At 39.4% G+C, this 25042-nt stretch overlaps 1 protein-coding gene across 4 annotated transcripts in view; it reads right to left on the bottom strand.

Moving 5' to 3' along the window:
- KIF2A (kinesin family member 2A) overlaps positions 1-18664 on the bottom strand; it is a 66221-nt gene extending 47557 nt beyond the window's left edge. For 2 of the 4 annotated variants that reach the window (XM_043591055.1, XM_043591066.1), the window contains exon 1: positions 18279-18664. In XM_043591055.1, the coding sequence (XP_043446990.1) occupies positions 18279-18342 (64 nt within the window). In that variant the 5' untranslated portion in view covers positions 18343-18664. The remainder of the gene's footprint in view (positions 1-18278) is intronic. The other 2 variants (XM_043591042.1, XM_043591050.1) reach the window with 1 other exon arrangement.
- Positions 18665-25042: the final 6378 nt, after the last annotated feature.

The following is a 25042-nucleotide window of genomic DNA, read 5'->3' as shown; positions in this document are numbered from 1 at the left end:
CAAAAGTGGGCCAGGAAAGAGTGAATGGACTAGAGATATGATTGCTCATTCAAAAAAAAAAAAAGCAACCATGAATTTAAATTGTGGTCAGTCAGCACAAATGTCATTTTCTCCCCCTCCAGTCAATTTCAGACAATCAAGAAAGGACAAAGAGGTATAAAATATACATGAGGGAGAGGGAATGATCTGCCAATCAACAGAGGGGGTAAGGAAGCTGAAGATATACAAACGAGGCAGTGTTTATAAAAAAGTTAAGTAAGGACATGAAGGGAATAAGGAACAAAAACAATAAGGAACAATAAAAAAAAAAGTAGTAGGATTATAAATCCTGGTGGGGTCAGAAGATTAGCGAAATCAGGATATTAGAAGGAAGGAATATGCTGGAAAGACTTCACTGGTAAGTGAAAAAACGGTACATGCCTAAAGCGGAGATTATGGAGATATTGCAGGGAGATAGTTCTATAGGTATATAGTAAGTGGGCTAAGGCCAAGAGCAAGATCACTGAAAGGAAGCAAAGAAGTTCAAAGAACTGAGAGGCCAGGGTACTGGAGGGATCACCTATACGTGAATGCTGCAATTACAAAGAAATATGATTGGAATCAGATAGGAGACAGTAACAGTGAATCAGAAGCAAAAATCTTTATGACATTAGGAAAGTTGGCAAAGTCTTAGGTTCCTATCTTAGGAAACCAAGTATATGGGTGTTTCCATTAACGAAGGTAAGGAATAGAGGAAACACAGAAATATGGTGACAAAAGGCAATGGATTCCATTTTTAATGAGTTTAATTTGAAATACTGGCAGGAAGTCCACGTGATAATATACAGATGTAAGACCTGAAACTGAAAAGATATGGTCTCAAAAGACATTTTTTAAAAATTTTATCTTAAAAATTTTAGTTGTTATGAAAAATTACAAACACATACAACACATTTATAAACACCAAATGCCCTTCATTCAGTTTCATTAATGTAGAACACATGGTCAATCCTACTGCCATTCCTCCCACCACCACAAATGGATTATTTCGAAGCAAATCTGAGATATCAATCATCCATATTTACTGCAGCATTTAGAGATAACAATTTTATAGGTTTTTCATACTCTCCTTTTTTAAAAGAAATCCATTCTAATGTATTTATTTTTCTTCTCTTCCCAGATGTTTTAGTATAGCTGGAAGGGTTTTAAATAAAATGAATCCCATGCACAGATCTGTTTTAAAGTAATTAAGGAGAAAGGATCATGAAAGAAACCAAAACAAATCATCTTTACCATAGTTCAAGTTTAAACTCCACGTCCCGAATATGTCTTTATGCCTGGTTTTAAGTTGTGCTTACTATGATTTCTCTAAATCCAAGACACACAATATACTTACATGCACACCTACACACATAATAGTCAACTTCCAGCAACCTTCAATTCTGGTAACAAAGACAGCCAACTTCAAGACTAGGATTTCCTTACTTATCCTCTATCAATATCCTCTCTCACACTGCAGTGTTGTTTTTCACAAATGCTAAATTAATTTGTTCTCTATTTTGAAAGGTCAAGAATGAGTGTTAAGAGCAGAAAAGAATATATGCAAATATTTTAGGTGATATAGGTCATGGAAAGAACTATAAAAGGACATAAAAGCAGATCACACCTTAGATTAGGCAAATAATTTCTTAGAACAAGAAAGCACAAGCAACAAAAGATGAATAAACCGGACTTCATCAAAATTAACAACTCCTGGGGCCGTTTCATTTTGTTGATGGTTTCTTTGCTGTACAGAAGCTTTTTAATGTAGTCTCACTTATTTTTGCATTTATTGCCTAAAAGGGTTATTATGACATGTAAGTTCTAGCTCAATTAAAAAAAAGAAAAGTAGATCACAGTAACTAGGGAAAACGCAGAGAAATAGAAGAAGACCAATGATAAAACACTGGGAAACACCAATATTTAAGAGGGAGACAAAGAACAAAAACATAGAAAAGAGATTAAGAAGAATAGATCAAGAAGTAAGAAGAAAACTCAGATAACGTAGTACAATCAAGTCCAGGAAAACAATTTTAAAAAGGAGGAGTTGGGGGCGCCTGGGTGGCTCAGTCAGTTGAGCTTCTGATTTTGGCTCAGGTCATGATCTCACGCTCTGTGAGTTCAAGCCCCACGTCGGGCTCTGTGCTGACAGCTCAGAGCCTGGAGCCTGCTTCACATTCTGTGTCTCCCTCTCTCTCTGACCCTCCCCCATTCATGCTCTGTCTCTCTCTGTCTCAAAAATAAATAAACATTAAAAAATAATGAAAAAATAATAATAAAAAAATAAAAAGTAGGAGTTGACAAAAAGTACTACAATTGACAAAAAATATGAAAAATGCTCACCTTTACTAGTAACAATGCAAATTTAAATAAAACTCCTCCCTGTTGTCTATGAAGTTTTTCTAAAAAAACTTTACTGAGATATAATTTACATAATATACCATGTATCTATTTAAAGTATACAATTTAATGGTTTTTAGCATTTGTAATATTTTAATCACTTCAAAAAGACACCTCCTATACTGTCGCCATCACTTCCCCATTCTTCCAACAACCCCCTCCCCATAATAAGCAACCACTAATCTACTTTCTGTCTCTATAGATTTCCCATTCTAGACATTTCATATAAATGAAATCATATAATGTGGTCCTTTGGACTGGCAACTTTCACTAAGCATGAAGGTTTTTCTTCTTTTTTTTTTTTTAATGTTTATTTTCAGAGAGAGAGCGCAAGCAGGTGAGGGGCAGAGAGAGGAAGAGAGAGAGAATCCCAAGCAAGCTTCCCATGTCAGGGCAGAGCCTGATGAGGGACTCAATCTCACAAATCGTGAGACTATGACTTGAGCCAAGATCAAAAGTTGAACGCTTAACCAACTGAGCCACCCAGCCATCCCAAGCATAATGTTTTCAACGTCTTGTCTATGTTGGAATATACCATTATACGAATAAACCACAATTTGTTTTTCATCATTTGATGGCCACTGGGGTTTTTACCTTTTGGCTATTATGAATAATGTTATAAAGATTAATGTACATGTTGTCATATAGACAGATATTTCCCGTTCTCTTGGGTATATTCCTAGACTATAGCATTTTTTGTTTTATTTTTTAAAGACTTTGTGTGTGTGTGTGTGTGTGTGTGTGTGTGTGTGTGAGAGAGAGAGAGAGAGAGCAAGAGAGAGAGCGAGAGAGAGCACACAAGTGCTTGGAGGGGGGGGGGGGGGAAGGGGAGGAGGAAGGAGAAGAAGAGAATCTTAAACAGGCTCCACCAGTGCAGAGTCAAACCGAATACAGGGCTTGATCTCACGACCATGAGATCATGACCTGAGCCCAAATCAAGAATCACATGCTTAACCAACTGAGCCACCCAGGCACCCAAGACTTATTCTTTTTTTTTTAGAGCAGCCTGAGGTACACAGCAAAATTAAGCAGAAGATAGGATTTTCAAAATACTCTGTGCCCTCACATATGCACAACCTAACTCATCATCAACATCCCCTGCCAGGGTAGCACATTTGGTATAACTGATATCTGCAATGACACAACACCCAAAGCCCATTATGATTCACTTTTGGTGTACAATCTATAGGTTTGAACAAGTGTATACTGACATGTATCCACCATTATAGTACCATACTCAGTATTTTCACTGCCCTAAACATCCTAACTTCTGACTACTCATCCGTCCCCCCACTCATAACCCATAAAACCCTGAAAAGGTTTTTAAAAACCTAAATTATCGAGGATGTAAGCTCATGGCTAATCTAATTCATTGTTGGTGTCAAGTTCATTAAGTTCATAACTCACTCAGTCAATACTCAATGAATGCCTGCTATGTGCCACGTACTATACCTGACGCTAAATTTCTAATAGAGAATCACAAAGACCTGTATACTTACAAAGGGTGACAAATTTTATTACGAAAAAATAAAGTGTACTGAGAAAGAATAAGAAGAGAGATCAAATTTTGATTATGAGAGTTACAAAAGACCCCTTTGAAAAATGCAGAAATAATGTTTAAGATGAAAACGAAAAGCCACAATTAAGCAGAGTGGGGGACAAAACATCTGAGGTGAAGGGAACACTTTGTGCAAAAGCTCTGAGGTAAGAAAAGTCACTAAATGAAAGCCAGTGAGGCTCAACAATGGGAGCAAGGAGGTAAGTGGATAAGGTGACACATGAAAGGTAAGAGCCTGATCACATAAAGCCTTGAAAGGTCATGTTAAGGATCACCTGATCCATGTTCTCCAAAATCCTGACCTACTGATAATCTTTCCTTGCTCTTTATTTTCAGCCTCTTCTCATCCCTCTAGCTTCTTCCTTTCAACAAATATGCTGATGTGATTTCTCTCCATTAATAAAAGAACAAATTATTAAGTGGCATAGCCGTGCATCTTCCACTTCCTCTATATGAATGAAAGCTCCATGTGGAGACATATTTTTGATCTTCCTCCCCACCCCATTGTTTTATACTCAAAAACTAGTACATTGCCTAAAATACTCAAAACCTATTGGTTGAATGAACAAATAAACAATACACATACTTTCACCCAACCACCCTTCCAGGCAAAAGCTGATGTTTTGGACAGTAAAAGAACAGAGACGTAAGTGGCTTTAAGAGGTTCAGTTCCTTGATCTGGCCTCATATAACGAGGCAATCTACTTAAGTGAGTTAACCAACTACAAATGAACAGAAATACAGGCAAGTAATTTCATTAACACATTTATTTCACTGCGTTCAGAGTCTGAAAAAAAAATTCCCATTTATTTAGTAGGACTGCTCAAGTTTATTAGGTTAAAAACCATAATGTTTATTTTTCAAAAACTTTTAATTAAAAACATCACCTTCTTCTCATTATCAGACATAACACGACATCTTGTTTTTCTATACTAGCTATCATAACACTAGAACTTAAATGTTTTTCATTATATTCTGGACCTCATAAACACTTTATAAATTAAGTATATTATCTTTTCTGGGCCATTTAACATCAAAAGAAAACATTCTACACACACAGTCCTAATTCTATAATCCAAGCTAGCAAATCTCCAAAAGGTATGTTGTACAGTGTGTGGACAAGAGTATGAAGCAAGGGGCACTTGTGCAGTTAAGAAGGTAAATGCACATTTTCTCTCTAGAAGTAAATTGTCAAGATCTTTCAAAATTAAAAATATTATTTTTAAAAATTTTCCAACACAGCAATTCTATTTCTAGAACCTTATCCTACAGATAAAGGCATCAATATGCAAAAAATGTCAAAAGTTCAAAATTATTCAATACAGTTTATTGCCTGTGTAAGAACTACAGATTGGGCACAATTTGAATTGTGTTATATTTAACCAATAATAAATTGATTATTATTAACCAACTACACACACACACACACACACACACACACACTACATATAGGCACAAATTCACAAATATTTGCTTGAAAATGCAAAACAAATCCATGCACACATACACAAGAACCTGGAAATACCAGTTATCTCCTGGGAGAAGACTTAGGTGGCTAGGAAGCAGCGATATAATAGACTTTCCAGTATATATCCTTTGCAGCTTAATTATTAACCACAGGACTATATGATTATTCAAAACAGGTAATTAAATAAAAAAAAAGTTGAAAGTGTACATTAAAAGCAATGACACATACCTCTTCACACTGAAGATGAACACAAATCAATTTTTTTCCAGAATGTCAAAATTAAATAGAGCAGTGAGAGAAGAGCAGAGCTAGAAGTTCATTTAATCATTGGTTCAAAAAATAGATAATTTACTAAGCATGAACAAGCATTGTCCCAGGCACCAAGGATACAATGCAACTTGAGTCTGACCAAAGACAAGTAAACAAACATAATCCCATGAGTGTTTTTATGAGTAAACAGAAGGGACTGGGAGACCACAAAGCAGGGGACCTATCCTAGTATATGAATCAAGGAAGAACGGAATGTTTAATAGAGACAAAAAAGAGCAACAGCAGTGGATTCAGTAGGCAGAAGTGTAGTATTCTAATAAGAGTTCAGTGTGTCTGGAATGCCTCAAGTAAGTTGCAAAAAATCAGACTGGAGAGGGAGGTGATTGTTTAGGGTCTAGAGTAAACTATACTAAAGTTGGGCTTTAGCCAAAGGGCAACAGACACACAGCGTGTGACAGAAAGTTTTAAGCAACAGAAAGTTTTAAGCAAGTGATCGGGGGCCAAATTTGTAGGTTTGAAAGGTTACTCTGAAACAGTAATCAACCAAAGGTGGAGATAACTATTAGAAATTTGTTGTGATGGCTCAGGCAAGACATAATGCAAGCCTCACAAAGTTATAGTGGAAGGATGGAAAAAGTATATGGATTGAAGAGGTACCTGAGCTGTTATATATTAAGAGAACCTGATGATAGGACATGACATTGGGAAACACCAAGGAGTGTAGGAAGACATCTAGGATTTTGAGTTGGGCAGTGGGTGATGGGTTCAATTTTGGACATGATGAATTTGGACATGTATGTATGAGACAGCCATGTGGAGATATTTATTAATCCATTAGATACACAAAGAATCTGTAGCCAGCCAGGGCTGAGGAGAAGCATTTAGTCCACCCAGAGTGAGATTACTGTGTGAGAAGTACTACAAAGCTAGGATCAAGCCCTGAAGAACATCAACATTTAGAAAACGAAGAAGGGCGTCTGCGCGCTTCAGTCTGACTCTCGGTTTTGGCTCAGGTCATGACCTTATGGTCTGTGAGAAGGAGCCTCACATTTGGCTCCAAGGTGAGCGTGGAGCCTGCTTGAGATTGTCTCTCTCTCCATCTGCCCCTCTCCTCTGCTTGCACTTGCTCTAAAATAAACTTTCTAAAAAGTTAATTAAAAAAAAAAAAAGAAAATGAATGGGGCGCCTGGGTGGCTCAGTCAGTTAAGCGGCCGACTTCGGCTCAGGTCATGATCTCACAGTCCGTGAGTTCAAGCCCGGCGTCGGGCTCTGTGCTGACAGCTCAGAGCCTGGAGCCTGCTTCACATTCTGTGTCTCCCTCTCTCTCTGACCCTCCGCCATTCATGCTCTGTCTCTATCTCAAAAATAAATAAACATTAAAAAAAAAAAAGGAAATGGGGCGCCTGGGTGGCGCAGTCGGTTAAGCGTCCGACTTCAGCCAGGTCACGATCTCGCGGTCCGTGAGTTTGAGCCCCGCGTCAGGCTCTGGGCTGATGGCTCAGAGCCTGGATCCTGTTTCCGATGCTGTGTCTCCCTCTCTCTCTGCCCCTCCCCCGTTCATGCTCTGTCTCTCTCTGTCCCAAAAATAAATAAAAAACGTTGAAAAAATTAAAAAAATAAAAAAATAAAAAAAGGAAAATGAAGAGAGAAAGAAGCACCTACAAAGATTGAGAAGTAAGAGTATAAGGGGTAGGAAGGAAACAAAAAAATGTATTTACTTTTAACTTAGTTAAGGAATGGCTCTTAATGAAACCCAAAAGAGTATGTAAGGTTAAAAGCAATGAATTGTTCTTAATAAAAGTGTACCCTCCTCAAAAAAAGGTATACCCCAAAAATCAAACCAAGAAAATACTCACATTTAGGGTCATGTTGTAACCAACTCTCAATATCAGCTTTGGGTGGCAGGGAGTGGAAAATGTAAAAATTCAACCCATACATTACCCCAAAAACAATTTCAAACAACAATTTTATAAAAAATAAAGATCACTGAACCTAGACAAGCCCCCAAATCCATCAATTATGCCAACGGACTCCTAGCAAGTTGCTATAATCTCTTGTATTTTCCTGACAATATAGCTGCTCATCTAATAAGAAACATTCTTTCAAACGAAGTACATGCTCTTGTCTAAAATTCTGAAAGTCATGAGAACAAGGACGGCTGAAACTCATGCAATGGCAAAGAGTCTGGCAAAAGCCAAAATTTCGTTTTCAAAAAAAAATCATAAAACCACCGAGCACCTGCACTGAGTGCAACAGCGATTTAACAGTTGGCTATAACTGACACAGTAGTCTTTACTAGGGAGAAGTCCTATTTCTATTCCCTCAAAGGCATCAGATGAAGGAACACAAATGGTCATGCAGCAGATGCTAGATGGATTAATAAAAAACACCTGAAGGCAATCTACACCACAGAAAAATGAAAGCATTTTTAAATTAATGACTTCCAATGCCTGGAACATCCATAGTACACAAAGAACTCTTACAGAATTAGTGTAGAGGACTTTAGAGGCAGACGACCTATGCTCTAATCTCCTATTTGCTACTTACTTTATGTATGACCTTATTCCTTTTTTTATGTTTATTTATTTTAGGAGACAGTGAGAGAGTGAGAGAGTAAGAGAGTGAGAGAGAGAGAGAGACTGCAAGCATACACACTAGCATGTGCGCACGCACGAGCAAGGGAGGGGCAGAGAGAAGCAGAGACAGAATCCCAAGCAGGCTCCACACCATCAGCGCAGAGCCTGATGTGGGACTCAAACTCACGAAGTGCAAGATCATGACCTGAGCGGAGATTGAGTCAGACACTTAACCAACTGAGCCACCCGGACATCCCTATGTATAACCCTAGACAAGTTAATTTCCTTAATGTAAAAATATCAGCACATTTTGACCAACAGCAGTATTTTATCAGTTGTCTGTGATTAAATTCTTAAAACTTAACCTCACTAACTAGGGCCTCTAATTTGCTCTCCATTCCTAAAACTCATGTATAGGTAAGTCACTATATCCGTTTCTCTTTAATCCATAGTAAACTAAAATAATAACCCTTCCCCCCTCAAAAGTTTAATGCTGTTTGCACTCCAACTCACTTTCCATGAGATGAGACATTAGACCTCATGTATTTATCCTACAAGAGGAATTCCCTATTTTATAAATAGAACAGTGTTTAAATTATTTAAGTTCAACCCTGGCTCCCCTCAAGAATGAAGCTCTAGCTCTAGACACACCGCTTGGACATTTGTCACAGCATATGAACTTAAACTCACAATGTCCATGGGTCAAGCATATCTGAATTCTCCCACTGCACTACAGCTCATTTTAAAAATTGTGTTAGCAAACCATCAATCTCTCACATTGGCCAACAGATGAAGTGTAACAAAAATAAAAAGCAAAAGTTAACCTTAAATGCAACCCTAAAGGGTTGACCCTCATTCTTAACCTTTTTTAGAGCAGTTTTAGGGTGATAGCAAAATTGAACAGAAAGGTACAGATTCTCCATGTACCCCTGTTCCCACATACCCACACCCTCCCAAATCATCAACAGCCCACACTGGGTACACTTGTTACAATGGATGAACCTACACTGACACATCAATAATACTCAAAGTTCGTAATTTTATATTAGGGTTTGTTCTTGGTGTCATGTGTTCTGTGGGTTTTGACCAATGTATAACATGTATCTACCATTATAGTATCACAGAGAATGATTCCACTGCCCTAAAAATCCAATAGGCCCTATTTATCCCTCAGTTATTTCTCTTTAAGTCCTAAACTGCAATAGCAGTTAAGAGATTTTTTTTTCATGTTTATTTTATTTGAGGGAGGGAGGGAGGGACAGAGTGAATGAGAGGGGGAGGGACAAAGAGAGAGGGAACAGAGGATCCGAAGCAGGCTCCATGCTGACAGCACAGAGCCCCATGTGGGGCTTGAAATCACAAACCCTGAGATCATGACCTGATTCTAAGTGAGACGCTCAAATGACTGAGCCACCCAAGCACCCCGCAGTTAAGAGATTCTAAATGCTGAAATGACATTCAGAATATCGAGGATGAAAAGTAAGGCAAAAGCCAGAGCAGAAAAAAATAGGGCAAAAATAAGAGCAAAGGAAAAGTAAAGGAGAGCAGCTGCCTTTCGAGAATCAAAACCCTTCATCCATTAAAGAGCAGAAGCCAGATCCTTTAAGTGTTGTTTTTCCTTCCCATTCCCTTCCAGGAATTCTAAGAGGGTTTTGACTAATATACTATAACTGAGTCTTCTTAAGTAGGCAAAGCAGTTAGTTATAGCTTAAGTAAATTCCTGCTCTACATATAAACATTTATTGGAAGTGACTCATACCTTAGACTCATTTTAAAGATACTAGCTGCAAAAACTATAAACAGCCTGATTTGGATGCTCTCTTTGATATTAAATTGTACACAAGCTCTACAGTCCTCTACAAAATATTCATGAATAGGATTAGCTTGATTAAACAGAACTGAAGAGATTTTATAACCTACACTCAGACTTTCCAAATGTTAAGTCCATTCCTTTCAACACATATGTTCTTTACTCAGCACAAGTGATATACCACCATATAACATCAATTCTTTTTGCAGGCTGCTAGATTTCATCTGTTCCTTAATCATTGCTCACCCTCCTAGAATGATGCAATCTTACCCTCGCTAGCTCTCATTTTCAGTATTACTCTACCTCTAATCTATCACTAATCACAAGCTAACTCCTATTACGGCTCTTAGGAGATTAAGTCCTACCGTAGTTTCCAAGTGTCCTAGAAATTAATTCCAAGAAGCATTACCTTACCTTTGTTTCCAAGTCTTTAATAAAGTGCCCCAGATTACTTGTCCTTCCTTATTTTCCTCATCTATCACCCTCCCTTCTGCCTGTTTTAAATGCCTTTACCTCACAGCCCTCCACTTCCAGCTCAGGAACTTCTCACATGCTGCACATTACATGCCTGGAATGCCTCCTTCTCCCCATGGCAATCTACTGGTCATCTTCTTCCCACCATTTAAACTTCACTCTCCATGAAATTTTGTCAGATCATCATTAGGAAATGCTACTTTTGCTAAAATAACAGATCACAACCCTGGACGCACACTGAAATCACCTGTATGTGTGAAGTTAAGTTTCATCAACGTTAGGAGGTGTTTTAAAATATAATACTGATTCTCAGGCTCCATATCAAACCAATTAAAACAGAATCTCTATGCAAAGGGCCAGGATAATGGTGTTGATGGTTGGGGGTTTGTTTTTTATGTTTGGCTGTTTTTAATTTCAATGTCCCAAGGTGAATTCTGTGAGTAGCCAAGGTTGTGACACCACTATGCAGAGTCTACCCAGTTTAGAAACAGCTCCCACAACCACATTTATCCAATGGGTTAAGTATATGTAAATCTATCACATCCCACCCCACTAAAATACCCTTACCACATTGTCCTGACCAATGTATATAGTATAAATATATGAAATTGCCCTTCATAAGCCTTAAACACTTCCCAGTAATTTATACACTCTGGGCATAGAGTTCCTCTTCAATAAAATGGGTAAAATACTATCTGTCTTGCAGGGCTGCCATAAAAATCAAGCAAGATACTGGATATTAACACATTTAGGAAAGCAACTGACTTTATAAAGGGTGCAAATGTTAAAACCCTTCAGATATCAAAAGTGACACCTGGATTCAATTTTTAAGAAACAAACAGAATTCACATGGCAGTATGGAAGATACAAGGTATCTGGATGACACTGATAGCCGCTGAATGAGAGTTATAATCAAAAAGGAGTCTTTGTACAGTGTAGACACTCAGCTTATCCTGTCGTTTCTTTAAAAATTTTTATGTAAGTGAAATCTGGTTAAAATTAATAGCAAAACCAATAAAAAATCTGGAGAAGTAAGTCTCTGAAATTAAGTAAAATACACAGCTCAGGGAGGTATCTGATTCTCATAGTCCCCTGGCCACACTGTGTAGGGAGGTTACTTCCAAATTACATATAAGCACTAGCAGCTGCTCCATCAGTTTTCATGCTCTTGTTCCCTAATCTCTGTGTTTATAATCACCCCAACCCAGAATTCCAAACTCAGTGGCTCCTCCACCAGAAATTTAAAACTGAATAAATCTTATTCCTTTAGATATCAAAACAAAAGTAAAAAGTCATAAAGTTGAAACTCAGATGGGTATTAGAGAACAGAAAATAGGCCAGTAATGACAAATAATGCCAATTTCAATAAAGTGACAGGAGCTACCAAGACTGGTGGAACTTTATTAAGAATTCTGAGGATCAATATGAACTTACCAGGAAAGCACACCATAAGGGATAATGGATATTAGTCTTGCCCAGAGGAGGTGAAAGGGATAACATATATGACATCTATTTTCCACCAGACTCATAACTCAGAATCCAAATAAAGAGCCTAAACCTAAAAAGGGAAGTGGTAATAATGTACATGCAGAACAGCATACTTCTATCAGTCCTAATCACACCATACATCAATCATTTATTTACTGTTTTTGAAGGCAGGAACTGTGTATTTTTTGTATCTCCAACACCTATCAGAATACCTGATACATAATGAGCTATTAATAAAAATGTATTTGATAAATCAGTAGGAAAAGAGAAAACTATGAGACACACTGTTTTGTGATATGACATAATCACTCACAGTCTACATACTGAAACATTCTCACACTCTAGTAAATGCCCACCTGAACTACAAGCTTGGTTGTAGCGGATAATGAGAAAAACAAGTAGCACCAAACTGAGAGAGCCCAAGGACTAGATTTATAAGCACAACTTTAAAAAGGGACACCTCCCCACTCATTTTACTCCCAGTTACAAAAAGTTAACCTAAGGTTAACCAACAATGAAACGATATTGTATTTTGAGGAGGTTTTGTTTTTGTTTTGTTTTTTTTTAATGTGTATTTTTGAGAGAGACACACAGAGACTGAGAGCGAAGCAGGGAGGGACAGAGCGGGTGACACAAAATCTGAAGCAGGCTCCAGGCTCAGAGCTGTCAGCACAGAACTAGACGCAGGCCTCAAACCCACAAACCATGAGATCATGACCTGAGCCAAAGTTGGACGTTTAACTGACTGAGCCACCAGGCACCCCTGGAGGCGGTTTTTAAAGACAAATCCCAATGACCATGAACTTGAATTTATTTAACTCTCCATATAAGTACAAGGCACAGTAGCCACTGCATGTAATCAAGAGCTTGACTGTTTAACATGGTGAGGTTCTAACTTCTATTTTCACTTAGGCACTATAATACCATTTTTATTACTTTAATCAAAAGAGGTAGTATGTGATAGGAGGGTAACCTATAACCTATATTTACTCCACAGCTAGACCAGAAGAGTGAAAATTAATTGTACTCAAGGCTTAAGAATTGTACCTATTCTTAAACTCAGAAGAATGATATCAAAACAAATAAACTCCTTAAAAGATTATTTTAGGTTACAGGGCAGAGGTTTTAAAAGCAAAATAGATGGCTGAATCCAAGAATTAAGCTTTGCAAAAGATTAACGTAATATAGGGGTGTCTGGGTGGCTCAGTCGATTGGGCATCTGACTTCGACTCAGGTCATGATCTCACAGTTTGTGGGTTTGAGCCCTGCATCAAGCTCTGTGCTGACAGCTGGGAGTCTGAGGCCTGCTTTGTGGAGTCTGTGTCTCCCTCTCTCTCTGTTCCTCCCCAACTTGTCCTCTGTCTTTCTCTCTCTCAAAAATAAGTAAGCATTAAAAAATATTTAAAAAACAAAGTAACTTAATATTAATGACAAGTACACTTGTGCCTAGGAAGAATGGGTCTGGATGATCTCTCAAGGAACCCCACTCTGGATTTTCCACTCATGCCTCCTTCCCTATTGAAACAAGACAAACGCTTAACTGACTCTTTGCTATTTTCTAGACTTTAAAAAAATTATATCATATAAAACAAGTTGACACATAAGTTTTCCCCGGGGTCCCAAAATTTTTGTCATAAGAATCAAGTGACTAAGCAATGAACCTGGGATTCTGTAGTAATTCTGGAAGCAACAAGTGACTAACTAGTGAAAGGGATTTTAAAGCCTTAGAGCGATGAATTTTCATCCTTATAGTCAATAAAATATCAGAATTCAATGTAATCTCACCAATTCGGAAAGTTTAATTCAATGTAAGTTTTCTGAGCCTCTCTGGTAATAGTAGAAAAAAATTTACTTACTACAGGGGCTTTTAACATCTCAAAAAAAAAAAAAAAAAAAACCCCACCAAAGTACAAAGTATACAACTTCCTACCATTATCCAAAAACATCTGTCCCACTAAAAAGAAAAGCAGGAATGAAAGAACCGAGGGTTTGGTTCAGGCTATGTCCCTAATCAATTAACATGTGATCTTGGCCAAAAAAAAAAACAAAAAAACCCAACCTTAGATTCTATGCCTATAAAACGATAAATCTACCAACTTCCACACTGCTTATTACATCATAGGGTTTCTAGTGAAGATCCAATTAGATAACCTGTTTGGAAAACTATGAAGGCCTAACAGACACATATATGGAACTATTATCATGCTAATTACCATGTAAAAGGAAACTATTAATCCGCAAATTCCCCCATTCCACCCACTCCACAGAGCCACAAAATTGTACCTAAAGAACAACCATATTGCTGTGTTGTTCATCTTTATTACCTACCTTCACACAGTTTATTCTCCAAAAGTCTATATAATGACATGTAAAGATGAACTAGCAGAAGAATAAATGTGGCAAAGTAGATAACAAGAATTAGGCCATTTAAAATCTTTCCTAAATAAAGAGTGCCTGCCCTAAACTCCATGATTCCCAACAAATCCTCTGAAATCTTTAATTTCATGATTTCAGATGCTTAATTAAAGCATTCTTTTCCTTAACATTTAATTAAGACACAGGAATATTTTTCATCTTTGTGACTTTCTATTTACTATACCATCATCACTTTTTACCAGATCATTCCAACTGGGCTTAACACTGCTCCCTAGTGCTTTTCCTATGACTGAGAAGCAATTTCCGACATATCCTTATTGGGCTGCAGAAAGCTGTGTATGGTTCCTAAATAACTGAATTCTCCCTTAACTGTCACAGTTCTCAGTTCTTGACAGATAGTCTGGTTTCTATGCTATGCAAGACAGGTGCCTGGCTGCCACTATAAGTTGTATGAATATAGCTAGACAAGTCACTTGTGGTGACTTGGGACTCTGCTTCCATATTTATAAAAGTGATAACTACATTAACTTTAAGGATCTTTCAGGTTGATCTTTCTCTTCAGATCAAATACATCAATGCTGTGACTAAGGGACCCCCAGAGAACAATCCTTCCTTCATAGTTGCAGCTTCCAAATATTCAAAACATTTCTCGTTTCTGCCCTAGTCCTCAAAGGATAATCACAGCTACTGTCAAAGAGATAAGAGATATTTTAACAGCACAATTAAAACCTACAGTTTTAGAGTCACTGGATTCTAGAAAGGAATCGAATCAGAGGATAACTGAAAGCCACAATCAAAAAAAATAGATTACACATGAATGTCCTATTTCCAAAAATTAGTCTAATTTCTTACCAGGTTATCTCCTGTGGCGGGGATCAATCTCAGTACACCTAACTTCTGTCATTTTTAACTTAAAATACCAGAAATGTCAAATTAGCTTTAGTACATCACTCAATTGCAGTCAATTCCGGGGATGTTGAATTAAGAGGCCTGAACAGAGTTGGGGGAGGGGAGCAGAATAGGGATGTGGTAGCAAAGGAAGAGCCTCGATGGAAGGGTTTCACTTCCAGGTAAGATTTCACCCAAATAGTTAACTTATATAATGTTTGAAAACCAGAAATCCAGTAACGAATGATCCACTCAAAAACTATATGCAAGAACCTTTGCTAGGCACATAGAGGAGATCCACAGATAAATTCAGGGAATTGAAGAGACTATTAGTAAGTATTCTAATCCAGTAACACCTGACTTTGCTTGGCATGGATTTGAGTAGCCTGCCATCCCTCAACTGGATTCTCTACAGCACCTGGTCTCCAGTGTAGTCTGAAAACACAGTATTAAAAGAAATATATCCAAACATTAATACTTAGGAAATATGCTGCCTCATGAGTGATACAGAATGACTTAGGAATTCAGAGGCTGACTACCCAGGGACTAACTCCCCATCTGGCTTTAGCAATCAGTGAAGACTTACTGGGATTAGTTTTGAGCAGGGTCTTGAAAGATAAGAATGAATCTGATTTAGTTTACCTGTTGGCCCTCAGAATATATGTTTTATTTATATATGAGCATCACTTATTGGAGAAGCATGCTCTGAAATAAGGGCAAGGATCACCATCAGGAAGCATGCAGAACATCAAGTTACCAGTTAACTGCAGTCTGCAACAGCCCTTCCTCACTCATGTGATTTCCATGGTCTCAGGCATTACATTAGTGCTCATCCAACTACAAAGTTTATTTTTGTTACAATAACCACTAGTGTTTTATAGAGATGTGCTATAGAAGTGGGAGGAAACAAAACAGCTTCTTTAAAGTGAAAAAGGAAAACATACAGGGAGTCGCCCAGATATGCCTTCTGTGAAATACCACCATCCAAGGCAAATGGCTATTCCCTTCCAGTTGTCTAATTTTACCTTCCTCCAATTCCATCTTGCATCTGATAAGCATAAATGACTATAGGTTGGGATAATACACATTGCGATGATTTCCATTATGACCTCATGGGGAAACTGCTTTGAAATGTGACTTTAGATTATTAACACTTACATAAACACAAAGCTCTTATACATGTCTGGGTTTCAGGTAAATGCAAAAGGTAAATGTTGAAAGATCAGTAAAAGTCTCTATTCTCGAACCCTACAAGAACCAAAATTGTTTCCAGTCAAACTTTTAAACAAAAAAATTTTTACAAATAAAAATACAAAGCTTTGGAATGCCATATGACCCTTTTTAAATATATATTTCGTAGTAACACCTACCATCACAAAGGCTTAGAATGTAAAGAACTTTACACATTTTATTGCACCCTCCAATTTTAAATAATATGCAAATCCTACATTTGTTGTAATACAGTGCACCCTCATTCATTCTAAAAAAGAAACGACAGTAACAGCACTGTTAAAGGACAGTTATTTGAAAAGAAAATACAACGAAAGCCCAACCCAAATAAAGGACACATCGCCTTCCCACTAGTGTTACTGGTAACTTCTAAAGCTCTAAGCGGTGTAATTTACCTTTTCACATACAGAGTAATGACGCTTCTGGTTGTTAAGGCAAATTATCTCAAGTAGGAGGGGAAAAAAACCCATTAGCTATATTGGGCCTACCAATATATCACACAAAGTAACAGCAAAGTCAGTCTAGCTTCACATAACTTGGTCAAACTTGCTAGAAACCAAGAGGGGGTGAATGTGAAAGCAACCTTACTACTACTGGCTAGACTAGAGAATAATAAGCCATAAATAAAGGCTTATGAGCAAAAGGGAAATAGAGTCAAGAACACCACACATCTCCATTACACATCTCTAGCTCCTTTCAATATTCGCACTGAAAGAAAATTCTACTTCTCTCTCCATGCGTGTTTTTCTCCTTTACAATATAAATTATTTCCAAGCCTGGCTGGCACCTCATTCCACACCCCAAGCCAATGACATAAAACATTTTTTCCAATTAGAACCTATAGAGAGATACATAAGCCCAAGGATTTTTTTCTTCTTTTGAATTAGGCATGTATGTTCACCTCATCTAACACTTTCCTCTTGGCTACCTCTCTAGAGAGTGTGAAAATATCAACATCCGGTGGCCCACCCCCACCCTCTCAGTAATGCATCGCAGAGCTTAGGCTCATCCCTCTCCTTCCCTTTCAGTCTCATCACCTCTGAGAAGCTCATCGAACACCACTTCCCACTGCTCCCCCCCCCCCCCCCCATATTCATGGCCGAGCACGACGTTCTCGGCATCCTTCTTCCAAGGAAAGGACTAGCAAAAAAATGAAAGGCATGCTCGAGAAGCGAAAGCCGAAGAAGCCTGCCCAGCTTCGGGGCTGGCCTTTCCCCACCCGCCTCGGACCGGTAGTCGGTTCTCTAAATCCTGAAACCAATGGTCTCCACGCTCTCCCCACCCCAACCCCCTCAGAGATACTGCCGGAAAATGAAAAGGGCTGGGTGAAACGCGAGGCTAGGTCCTCCCTACAGAAGCCCGTTGGCCCCGGCCCCCCGGGCTGGAGTCCCCGGGGAGGATGGAGATCGCGCGAAGAGCGCCGCCCCCCCCCCCCCCGCCAGTCCCGGGACCCTCCGCCTCACCCTCTCGAACCCCACAAATGGGCCCGCGACACCCAGGCCCTTTGCCGGCAACCCCTCCCCGCCCCCCGCACTGCAGCGGCACCCGGGGCGGACCCCACGCCGGCCTCACTCGCACACACGCCACACACAAAAGCGCCGCGGCCGCCGCCTTCCCGCCCCCACAGCCCGGCGGAGCAATCAATGAAGCGGCCGACCCCGCGTCCCCTCCGTGAAGGCTCGAATGCGGGGCCCGACCGGCAGGGGTGGCGGCGAGGCTCACCATCGCTCCGCTTGATCTCCACGTAAATCCCGATCTGTATCTTGCCGAAGTTGGCCGTTGCCATCACCTCATCTGGAGCAGCGGCGGCGGGCCGAGGGAGGGGGACGGGAGGGCGGAAAAGGCGGGGAGGGGGCGGGGTAGGTGTGGGAGGGGGAGCGGTTGCCCGCGGCCGCGCCGGCCCGGGCGACAGCGTGAACGCGAGACGGGGCCGCGAGGAGCAGCGGCGGGGAAGCAGGCGGAGGCCCCGGGCCTGCAGGCCGGCGGGAGGACGCGCACGCCGGGGCGTCGGGGTGAAGCGAGGGCCGGGGCCGTCAGGCGGCGAGGGGGAGAGTGGGAGGGCCCGCGCCGCCCGCCCAGGAGCCGACGCTGGGGAGGCGGGGCGCCGCGCGCCTGCGCAGAGCACGCCTCCCGCGTCTCTTCCTCCTTGGCCAGCCTTTCCCTGCTGCCTCCAGGCGCCCCCAGCGCAGCTTTGCTGCCGGGTGGGAGGGCGTCGGCCTTAGCTTGGCCGGCCCTGGAAGCGGAGCGCGCGCGGCGCGGTCTCCGAAGAGCCAGGATCGAGTTTGATTTCCGCGCGCGGCCTGGAAGAGGCGGGAACCCGTGTGCTAGTGCCTTCCTGTCTCTCTGGCTTCCATGACTTGGCCCCGTGGCCGGAATGAATTAAGGGCCCTGTGGTTTCTGGGCTTTCTGAGTGTATTGTAGGGCTGAGGGATGTGAATTTAGGGACCGGCCATTGACAGCACGGGCGTAAGTGTATCATCTGAGTGTCATCTGTATGGCCACGTAGAGGTGGCTGGCCCAAGTAAGGTTTCCCATCTAGTTATGGTAAAGGGGAAGAAAAACCTTTGCGGTGTCACCCACCCTAAATCAGAATGAAGATCCGCTTCTTCATGGCCTTGCCTTATAAGCTAGCTCATCGCCGTTCAAAAATAAACCCAGCCGCCTTGACTATTCCCCTTATGGTGCATCTGAAGCAGGTGTCCAGTCTCTGCTGTGGGTAGGATTCAAGACTTTATTTGCTCTGGCCAATAAAGCCAATAACTATAATTCAAGGACAGAGGGCAGACACAGAAGGTTGACTAAGGAATGTGCCTTTTCTGCAGACTCACTTGACTAGTCTGACCACATCAACATGTGAAGAGAAAGACTCCCCACCCTGGGAGAGCACGAAGGCTATGTGGACCCGGGATAAAGAAATTGCAGCACCGCGTACAAACCTCCAACCTGTGACTTTAGCGTCTAGTGTTGGGACGTGTTATGGAGGAAAACACACTTGCCTTACTTTCTCAAGTCATTGTTAATCTCTCTGTAATAACAAAATATACAGTTTAAAACTTTTTTAACTGGAAGCTGAATATGTATGTTAAGTGCCTATGTGCATATATGCACATACCTAGAATTTTCAACCAATGTAAATAATCAGGTTAAATAGACCCTAAAGTTTCTTAAATTCATTTTAAAGTAGGAGTAATTTCTATGAAAAAATAATAATACTGGGTAGACAACTTAGAAAATAATATCTGCTTTAACATTCCAAAAATGGCATTACTGTATATCTCACTTCAGGACCTCTGTTTCAAAATAAGCTGACCAAATCAAGATTTGGTTGTTTTTTGTTCTTTGTTTTAAATAATCTTAAGAGTGGTATCTGAACTCTTTGGGTTCTGTCTAGTAGAACTCATTCTCTGATGTCTCAATGACTGAGGTGTAAAACACCTATTTATTTGCTTGCAAATGCTTTACAGAATGCAAAGGAATCAAGCTATCCAGCTTTTAAATTTAAAATTGCTTCATAAAATATGTTTTATCATGGTTGCTGACACATACCTTGTACCCTGTGGGTTATGTAATTAAGAAGTCTAAACCTTTAATCCATATACAAAGGTATTTTAAAAATAGGTACATCATCCTGCTCCATAAAAAAAAAAAAAAATGTATGAGACATGCCACATGTTGAATATAAAAACTTTTACTTTGTAGGTCATATCCAAAAGGCTTATGTTTTTTGGTACATCCTAGCATATGTGTTTACCAAGACTTGCATCTTGGGCTTTGTGTGAAAGTAGCCTCCTAAAAAACAGTCATAAATAAATGCAACATAGCTACGTTTCCATAAACATCCTAGATCAAGAATTCTGACTCTGGCTCAGGCATAAGCAAAATATATAACCCTAATGAGAACAGTAACTGGCACATGGTAGACACTGACATTGTTCAATAAGTTGACTTGTTAAACTGCTCTGAATCTGTTACCTCTTAGAACAACCTGGAAAAGTATTCTCTCAACTGCAGAACGTTTTCGTGACGGTCAAATAAAATCACAAAACATGACAGTGCTTTGACATTTATAAGTTTAAATACAAGTTTAAAAAAACATATAGTAAGACCATCCTATAAAAAATAAACCACTACTCTACTATGATCCTCAAGTCACTAATTAGAATTTTATGTCCAGTGATATAAAATTAAACACAGTTGGCATCGGCTCTCACCTTCATCACCTCACATTTGGCAGGAGAGCATGAGCTTTATAGATCTGTCTATACTCTTTTACCCACTCCAGTCCATCCTACCTTAACTGGCAGAGTAACTTGCTCAATAATCACTTCTGTCAAGTCATAACCTAACAGGAGTGGCTGCTGTTGACCTATTCTACCCGAGTTGATAAACTTTTTTTTAAAAAGTCCAGCGAAAGCAATCTCCTTATTATGCTTGGATTTCTTTTAAAAATTTCTCTGCCTTGGGGTCATTAGTACACACACCTTAAGAGATTATTCTAAGAAAGAGGCTCTTAAACTAGTGAGTTTTGAGGTGGCAGCCAGCACTCACCTTAGCCAGTTATCTGCTCCTTTGTTGGAAGAGCAGAGGCACAACTTGGCTCCGGTTTTAGCTCAGATTATCCGTACTTGATTACATCTTACTTGAAACGTCCCGTTCAATATTTGCATCTATACTCAGTTATTTCCACAGTTTGCAGATGTAGGATCAAATGGAGAAAACAGGTAGTGTTGGCAGAAACTGTCTTTGATTTTGGTGCTGTCCACTTTTGCCCAAAACTTTCTTGTAGACTTTTTGGTTGTCAGTGATTCTCATTCCCCTGAATGTACTCAGATTTAAATTATAATAAAACTGGTGTAACTTCACTGTAACTCATTTTAGTCCTTATGAATACATTAAAAAACACCTGGGAGATATAAATCCCAATTTTACCTGCTCTAAAATATCATCCACTCTTTTCTTCTCCACTGGATTTCTCTCCACTGCCTGCAAACATGTTCAGGCAATTGTGGGGGGGGGGGGGGGGCGGCGGGAATCTTCTCTTGATCCTTCACTTCCTATTAAATTCCATTCTATTTTTCACTTTCCCTCCCCCGCCAAATTCTCAAATGAGTGCTCTAAATACCCACTGCCTTCATTCCCCATCACTCATTTATTTCCTAAGCCCTAAATCTGGATTCAATCCTCTACTGAATTGTATTTTTTTAAGTCAACAATTACCTTCTAATTACCTCATTCAGTGGATATTACTATCTTTATTTACCTTGAATTCTTTGAAGAATGGTCTACCTACTTTCTTCCCTACAACACCTGCGCATTCCTGCCTGTTTCTGCTCCTCTGGTAAATGACTTGCCCTTCTCTTTTCTTTCCATTTAAAGCCTTTCCATCTGGCATGGCACAGTGGAAGTCCCCTCTTCTTTATGGAGCTTTCTCTTCTCAATCTAATCTATAATGACTGTGCTATCTGGGTGATTCTCCCCTAGTCATGATCATCAGAAGGACCTGAGAAACACTTTAAACAAATACAGAGCACAAACTTTACTCTAGGGCCTTATGGTTTAAAATCTCCAGTGGGGACCTTAATGTGGCCCACTTTGTAAATCTCATCAGAAGATACTGAGGTGTAAGTGCAACTGGTTGAGATCTATTGATTATCCTCAATCCCCATAATTTAGTATTTTCTGTACATTGACCATTTAGGGACTATGTACTGAATTGATTTTATTATTTTCCTTGTTCACCTTCATTATAATTCTTGTGCTTATACTTTTTGTTAGTGTATTGCATTGGATTAATGGTAAGCTGTTGGTGGACAGACAATGTACAAAACCTTTTGAGGTCCATATTCAACTCAGGTCTATATAGAAATATCACATGGGGCACCTGGGTGGCTCAGTCGGTTGAGCGTCCAACTTCGGCTCAGGTCATGATCTCGCTGTCCGTGAGTTCAGGCCCCGCGTCGGGCTCTGTGCTGAGTGCTCAGAGCCTGGAGCCTGTTTCGGATTCTGTGTCTCCCTCTCTCTCTGACCCTCCCCCTCCCCCGTTCATGCTCTGTCTCTCTCTGTCTCAAAAATAAATGAACATTAAAAAAATAAAAATAAAAAAAAGAAATATCACATAATATGGTGTCATATTCAATTATTGTCTACATTGAGATATTCCTAATCTTTATACTTATTGTTGTAATTTTTGCTTTAATTTCAATTTACATGACTAATCCCTCTCAAACAAAGGAAGTATCGTGGCTTTCCCTTATACCAGATTTTCAGTAATTTGGTAAGTATGAACTCAGAAATAACAGGGAGTCTTTTCACCATTTGTAGTAAAGTTAAAAGTTTTTTCTATTAATAAAAATTAATGCAGGAACTTGATAAAGTCTTATATATCACAGAGCATTGGTGATATAAACCAAAATGATTAATGGTGTGCTACACATCCTCCTTACATAGTTTAAAAAGCTATGAGCAGTGTTAGTTTTCTCAGTGTATTCGGTCCAAATCAAGCACAACTGGAAAAAATGGATTTCAATGAAATATTCCTTGTTGTTAAAAAAGAACACTTGACTTTTTTTTCATAATGCTTTAAGCAAATTTATAGAAGGCAAAGTTTCCAATAAATATTAAGCCCCAAAACATGTCTTATTTTCCTAACCTTTGTTAATATACACACTTACTTTTGATGGCTGTTTGAATTTCTTGTTTAAATTGAAAATGTATGTTGTATACCATCAGTGGAGCATAGCTAGGACAGAGTGAGTATATTTTCCAACTGTGGAAATACATTAAAGACATCTTTACATCATATTTCTTTAATGTTTATTTCTGAGAGAGAGAGTGAGAGAGAACAAGAAGGGGAGGACAGAGACAGAGAAAGACACAGAATCTGAAGCAGGCTCCAGGCTCTGAGCTGAGCCAGACTCCAGGCTTGAACCCACGAACTGTGAGATCATAACCTGATCCAAAGTTGGACACTTAACCGAATGAGCCACCCAGGCACCCCTACATTGTCGATTTAATTTTCTGTTAAGAGATTTTTTTTGGTTTGATTCATTTGTTAGGACTATTTCAGTGTGTTTTATAATGTATAAACACTTGTAATTTTTAATAGCTACATAATATTTCATATATTTCTAAATCATTTTCTGCTTATACATTTATTGTATTGTTGGGCTGTCTTCAGTATTTTACCGATATAAAATTCTCAATGTGAACATCTGTGTAAAACTTTTTCGTTGTGGGCAAATTCCTCTAAATGAAAATATCAGGTACAAAAGTGATTACTTAAAATGCAAAAGAGACAATATCATCAACTTCCTAGAATAAAATCTAAATTCTTTTTTTTTTTTCATTTTAGAGAGTGAATGAGGGAAAGGGGCAGAGGGAGGGAGAGAGAGAGAGAGAGAGAAAGAGAGAGAAAAAGAATCTCAAGCAGGCTCCACACTCAACACAGAGCCCAATGCAGGGCTCGATCCCATGACCCCAGGATCATAACCTGACCCAAAATCAAGAGTTGGATGCCCAACCAAGTGAGCCACCCAGGTGCCCCTAGAATAAAATCTGAATTCTTTACAGAGCTGTACGTGATCTAGCTCTGGCTATGTCTCCAACCTTATCTAGTACTATTCTCTAGCTCACTCTGTTCCAGCCTCACTGGGTTTCTATTTATCACTTAAAAATATCAAGTTCTTACCCAGATCAAAATTGAGGCTTTTACTCAACTTTTCATTTGACTGGTTCTTCTAATCTTTCGGCTCTCAGTCACAAATCACCTCCTGAAAAAAGTCTTCTTAACCTTACCCTACCCCAACTTTACTGTCATATCACCCTATTTCTTACCACAACCTGCAATTACCTTGCTCCATTATTTATTTTTTGTCTGTCCCCTCCGCCACTCTAAAGTAAGCTCCTTGGAGGTAGGAACCTTATCTAATATTCTTCAGTATATTTTTGGCACATAGAACAGTACCTAAAACACAGATGTTCAGCAACTATTTGTTGAATAAATGAAGGGAAAATTTGATAACTGCATTATATATCGTCAAATGTATAGCCTTTGATTTGATAGTCTTTTCTCCTCGTGAATGATCTAAGTTGATATTTCCTCATTGATATAACCCAGAAAATCCATATGTAATATGTCATTCTTCTAAACCTAAGAAATCTCTAGTAGATATAGATTATCACATATATAATAAGTGCTCATAAAATTGTTTTTAATACAAAAGAGTATAAAGTAAAATGAGAAGGAAAGCCCCCCTTCCCTCCAAGTTCCTTGGCCTGGGAGGAGCCCCTGTTAATACCATAATAATCTATTAATCCTCAAATTGTATCAGGCACAAAATTCATGTGGTTGATTGTTAGGCAGAGTCTAGGGTCCTGTCACCAGAGACTGTGATTTTGTAGATCTAGTATAGTAGATGAGTAGTACATCTTAGTATGATCTAGTAGATAGTACATATAAAAGACATCAAGAATAGAAACTGGTTACA

This window comes from Prionailurus bengalensis, chromosome A1 (genome assembly GCF_016509475.1).
Source record: "Prionailurus bengalensis isolate Pbe53 chromosome A1, Fcat_Pben_1.1_paternal_pri, whole genome shotgun sequence".
In the NCBI taxonomy this organism is placed as follows: Eukaryota; Metazoa; Chordata; class Mammalia; order Carnivora; family Felidae; genus Prionailurus; species Prionailurus bengalensis.
Note: the sequence above shows the minus strand (reverse complement) of the source record. Positions and strands in the feature narration are given on the sequence as shown.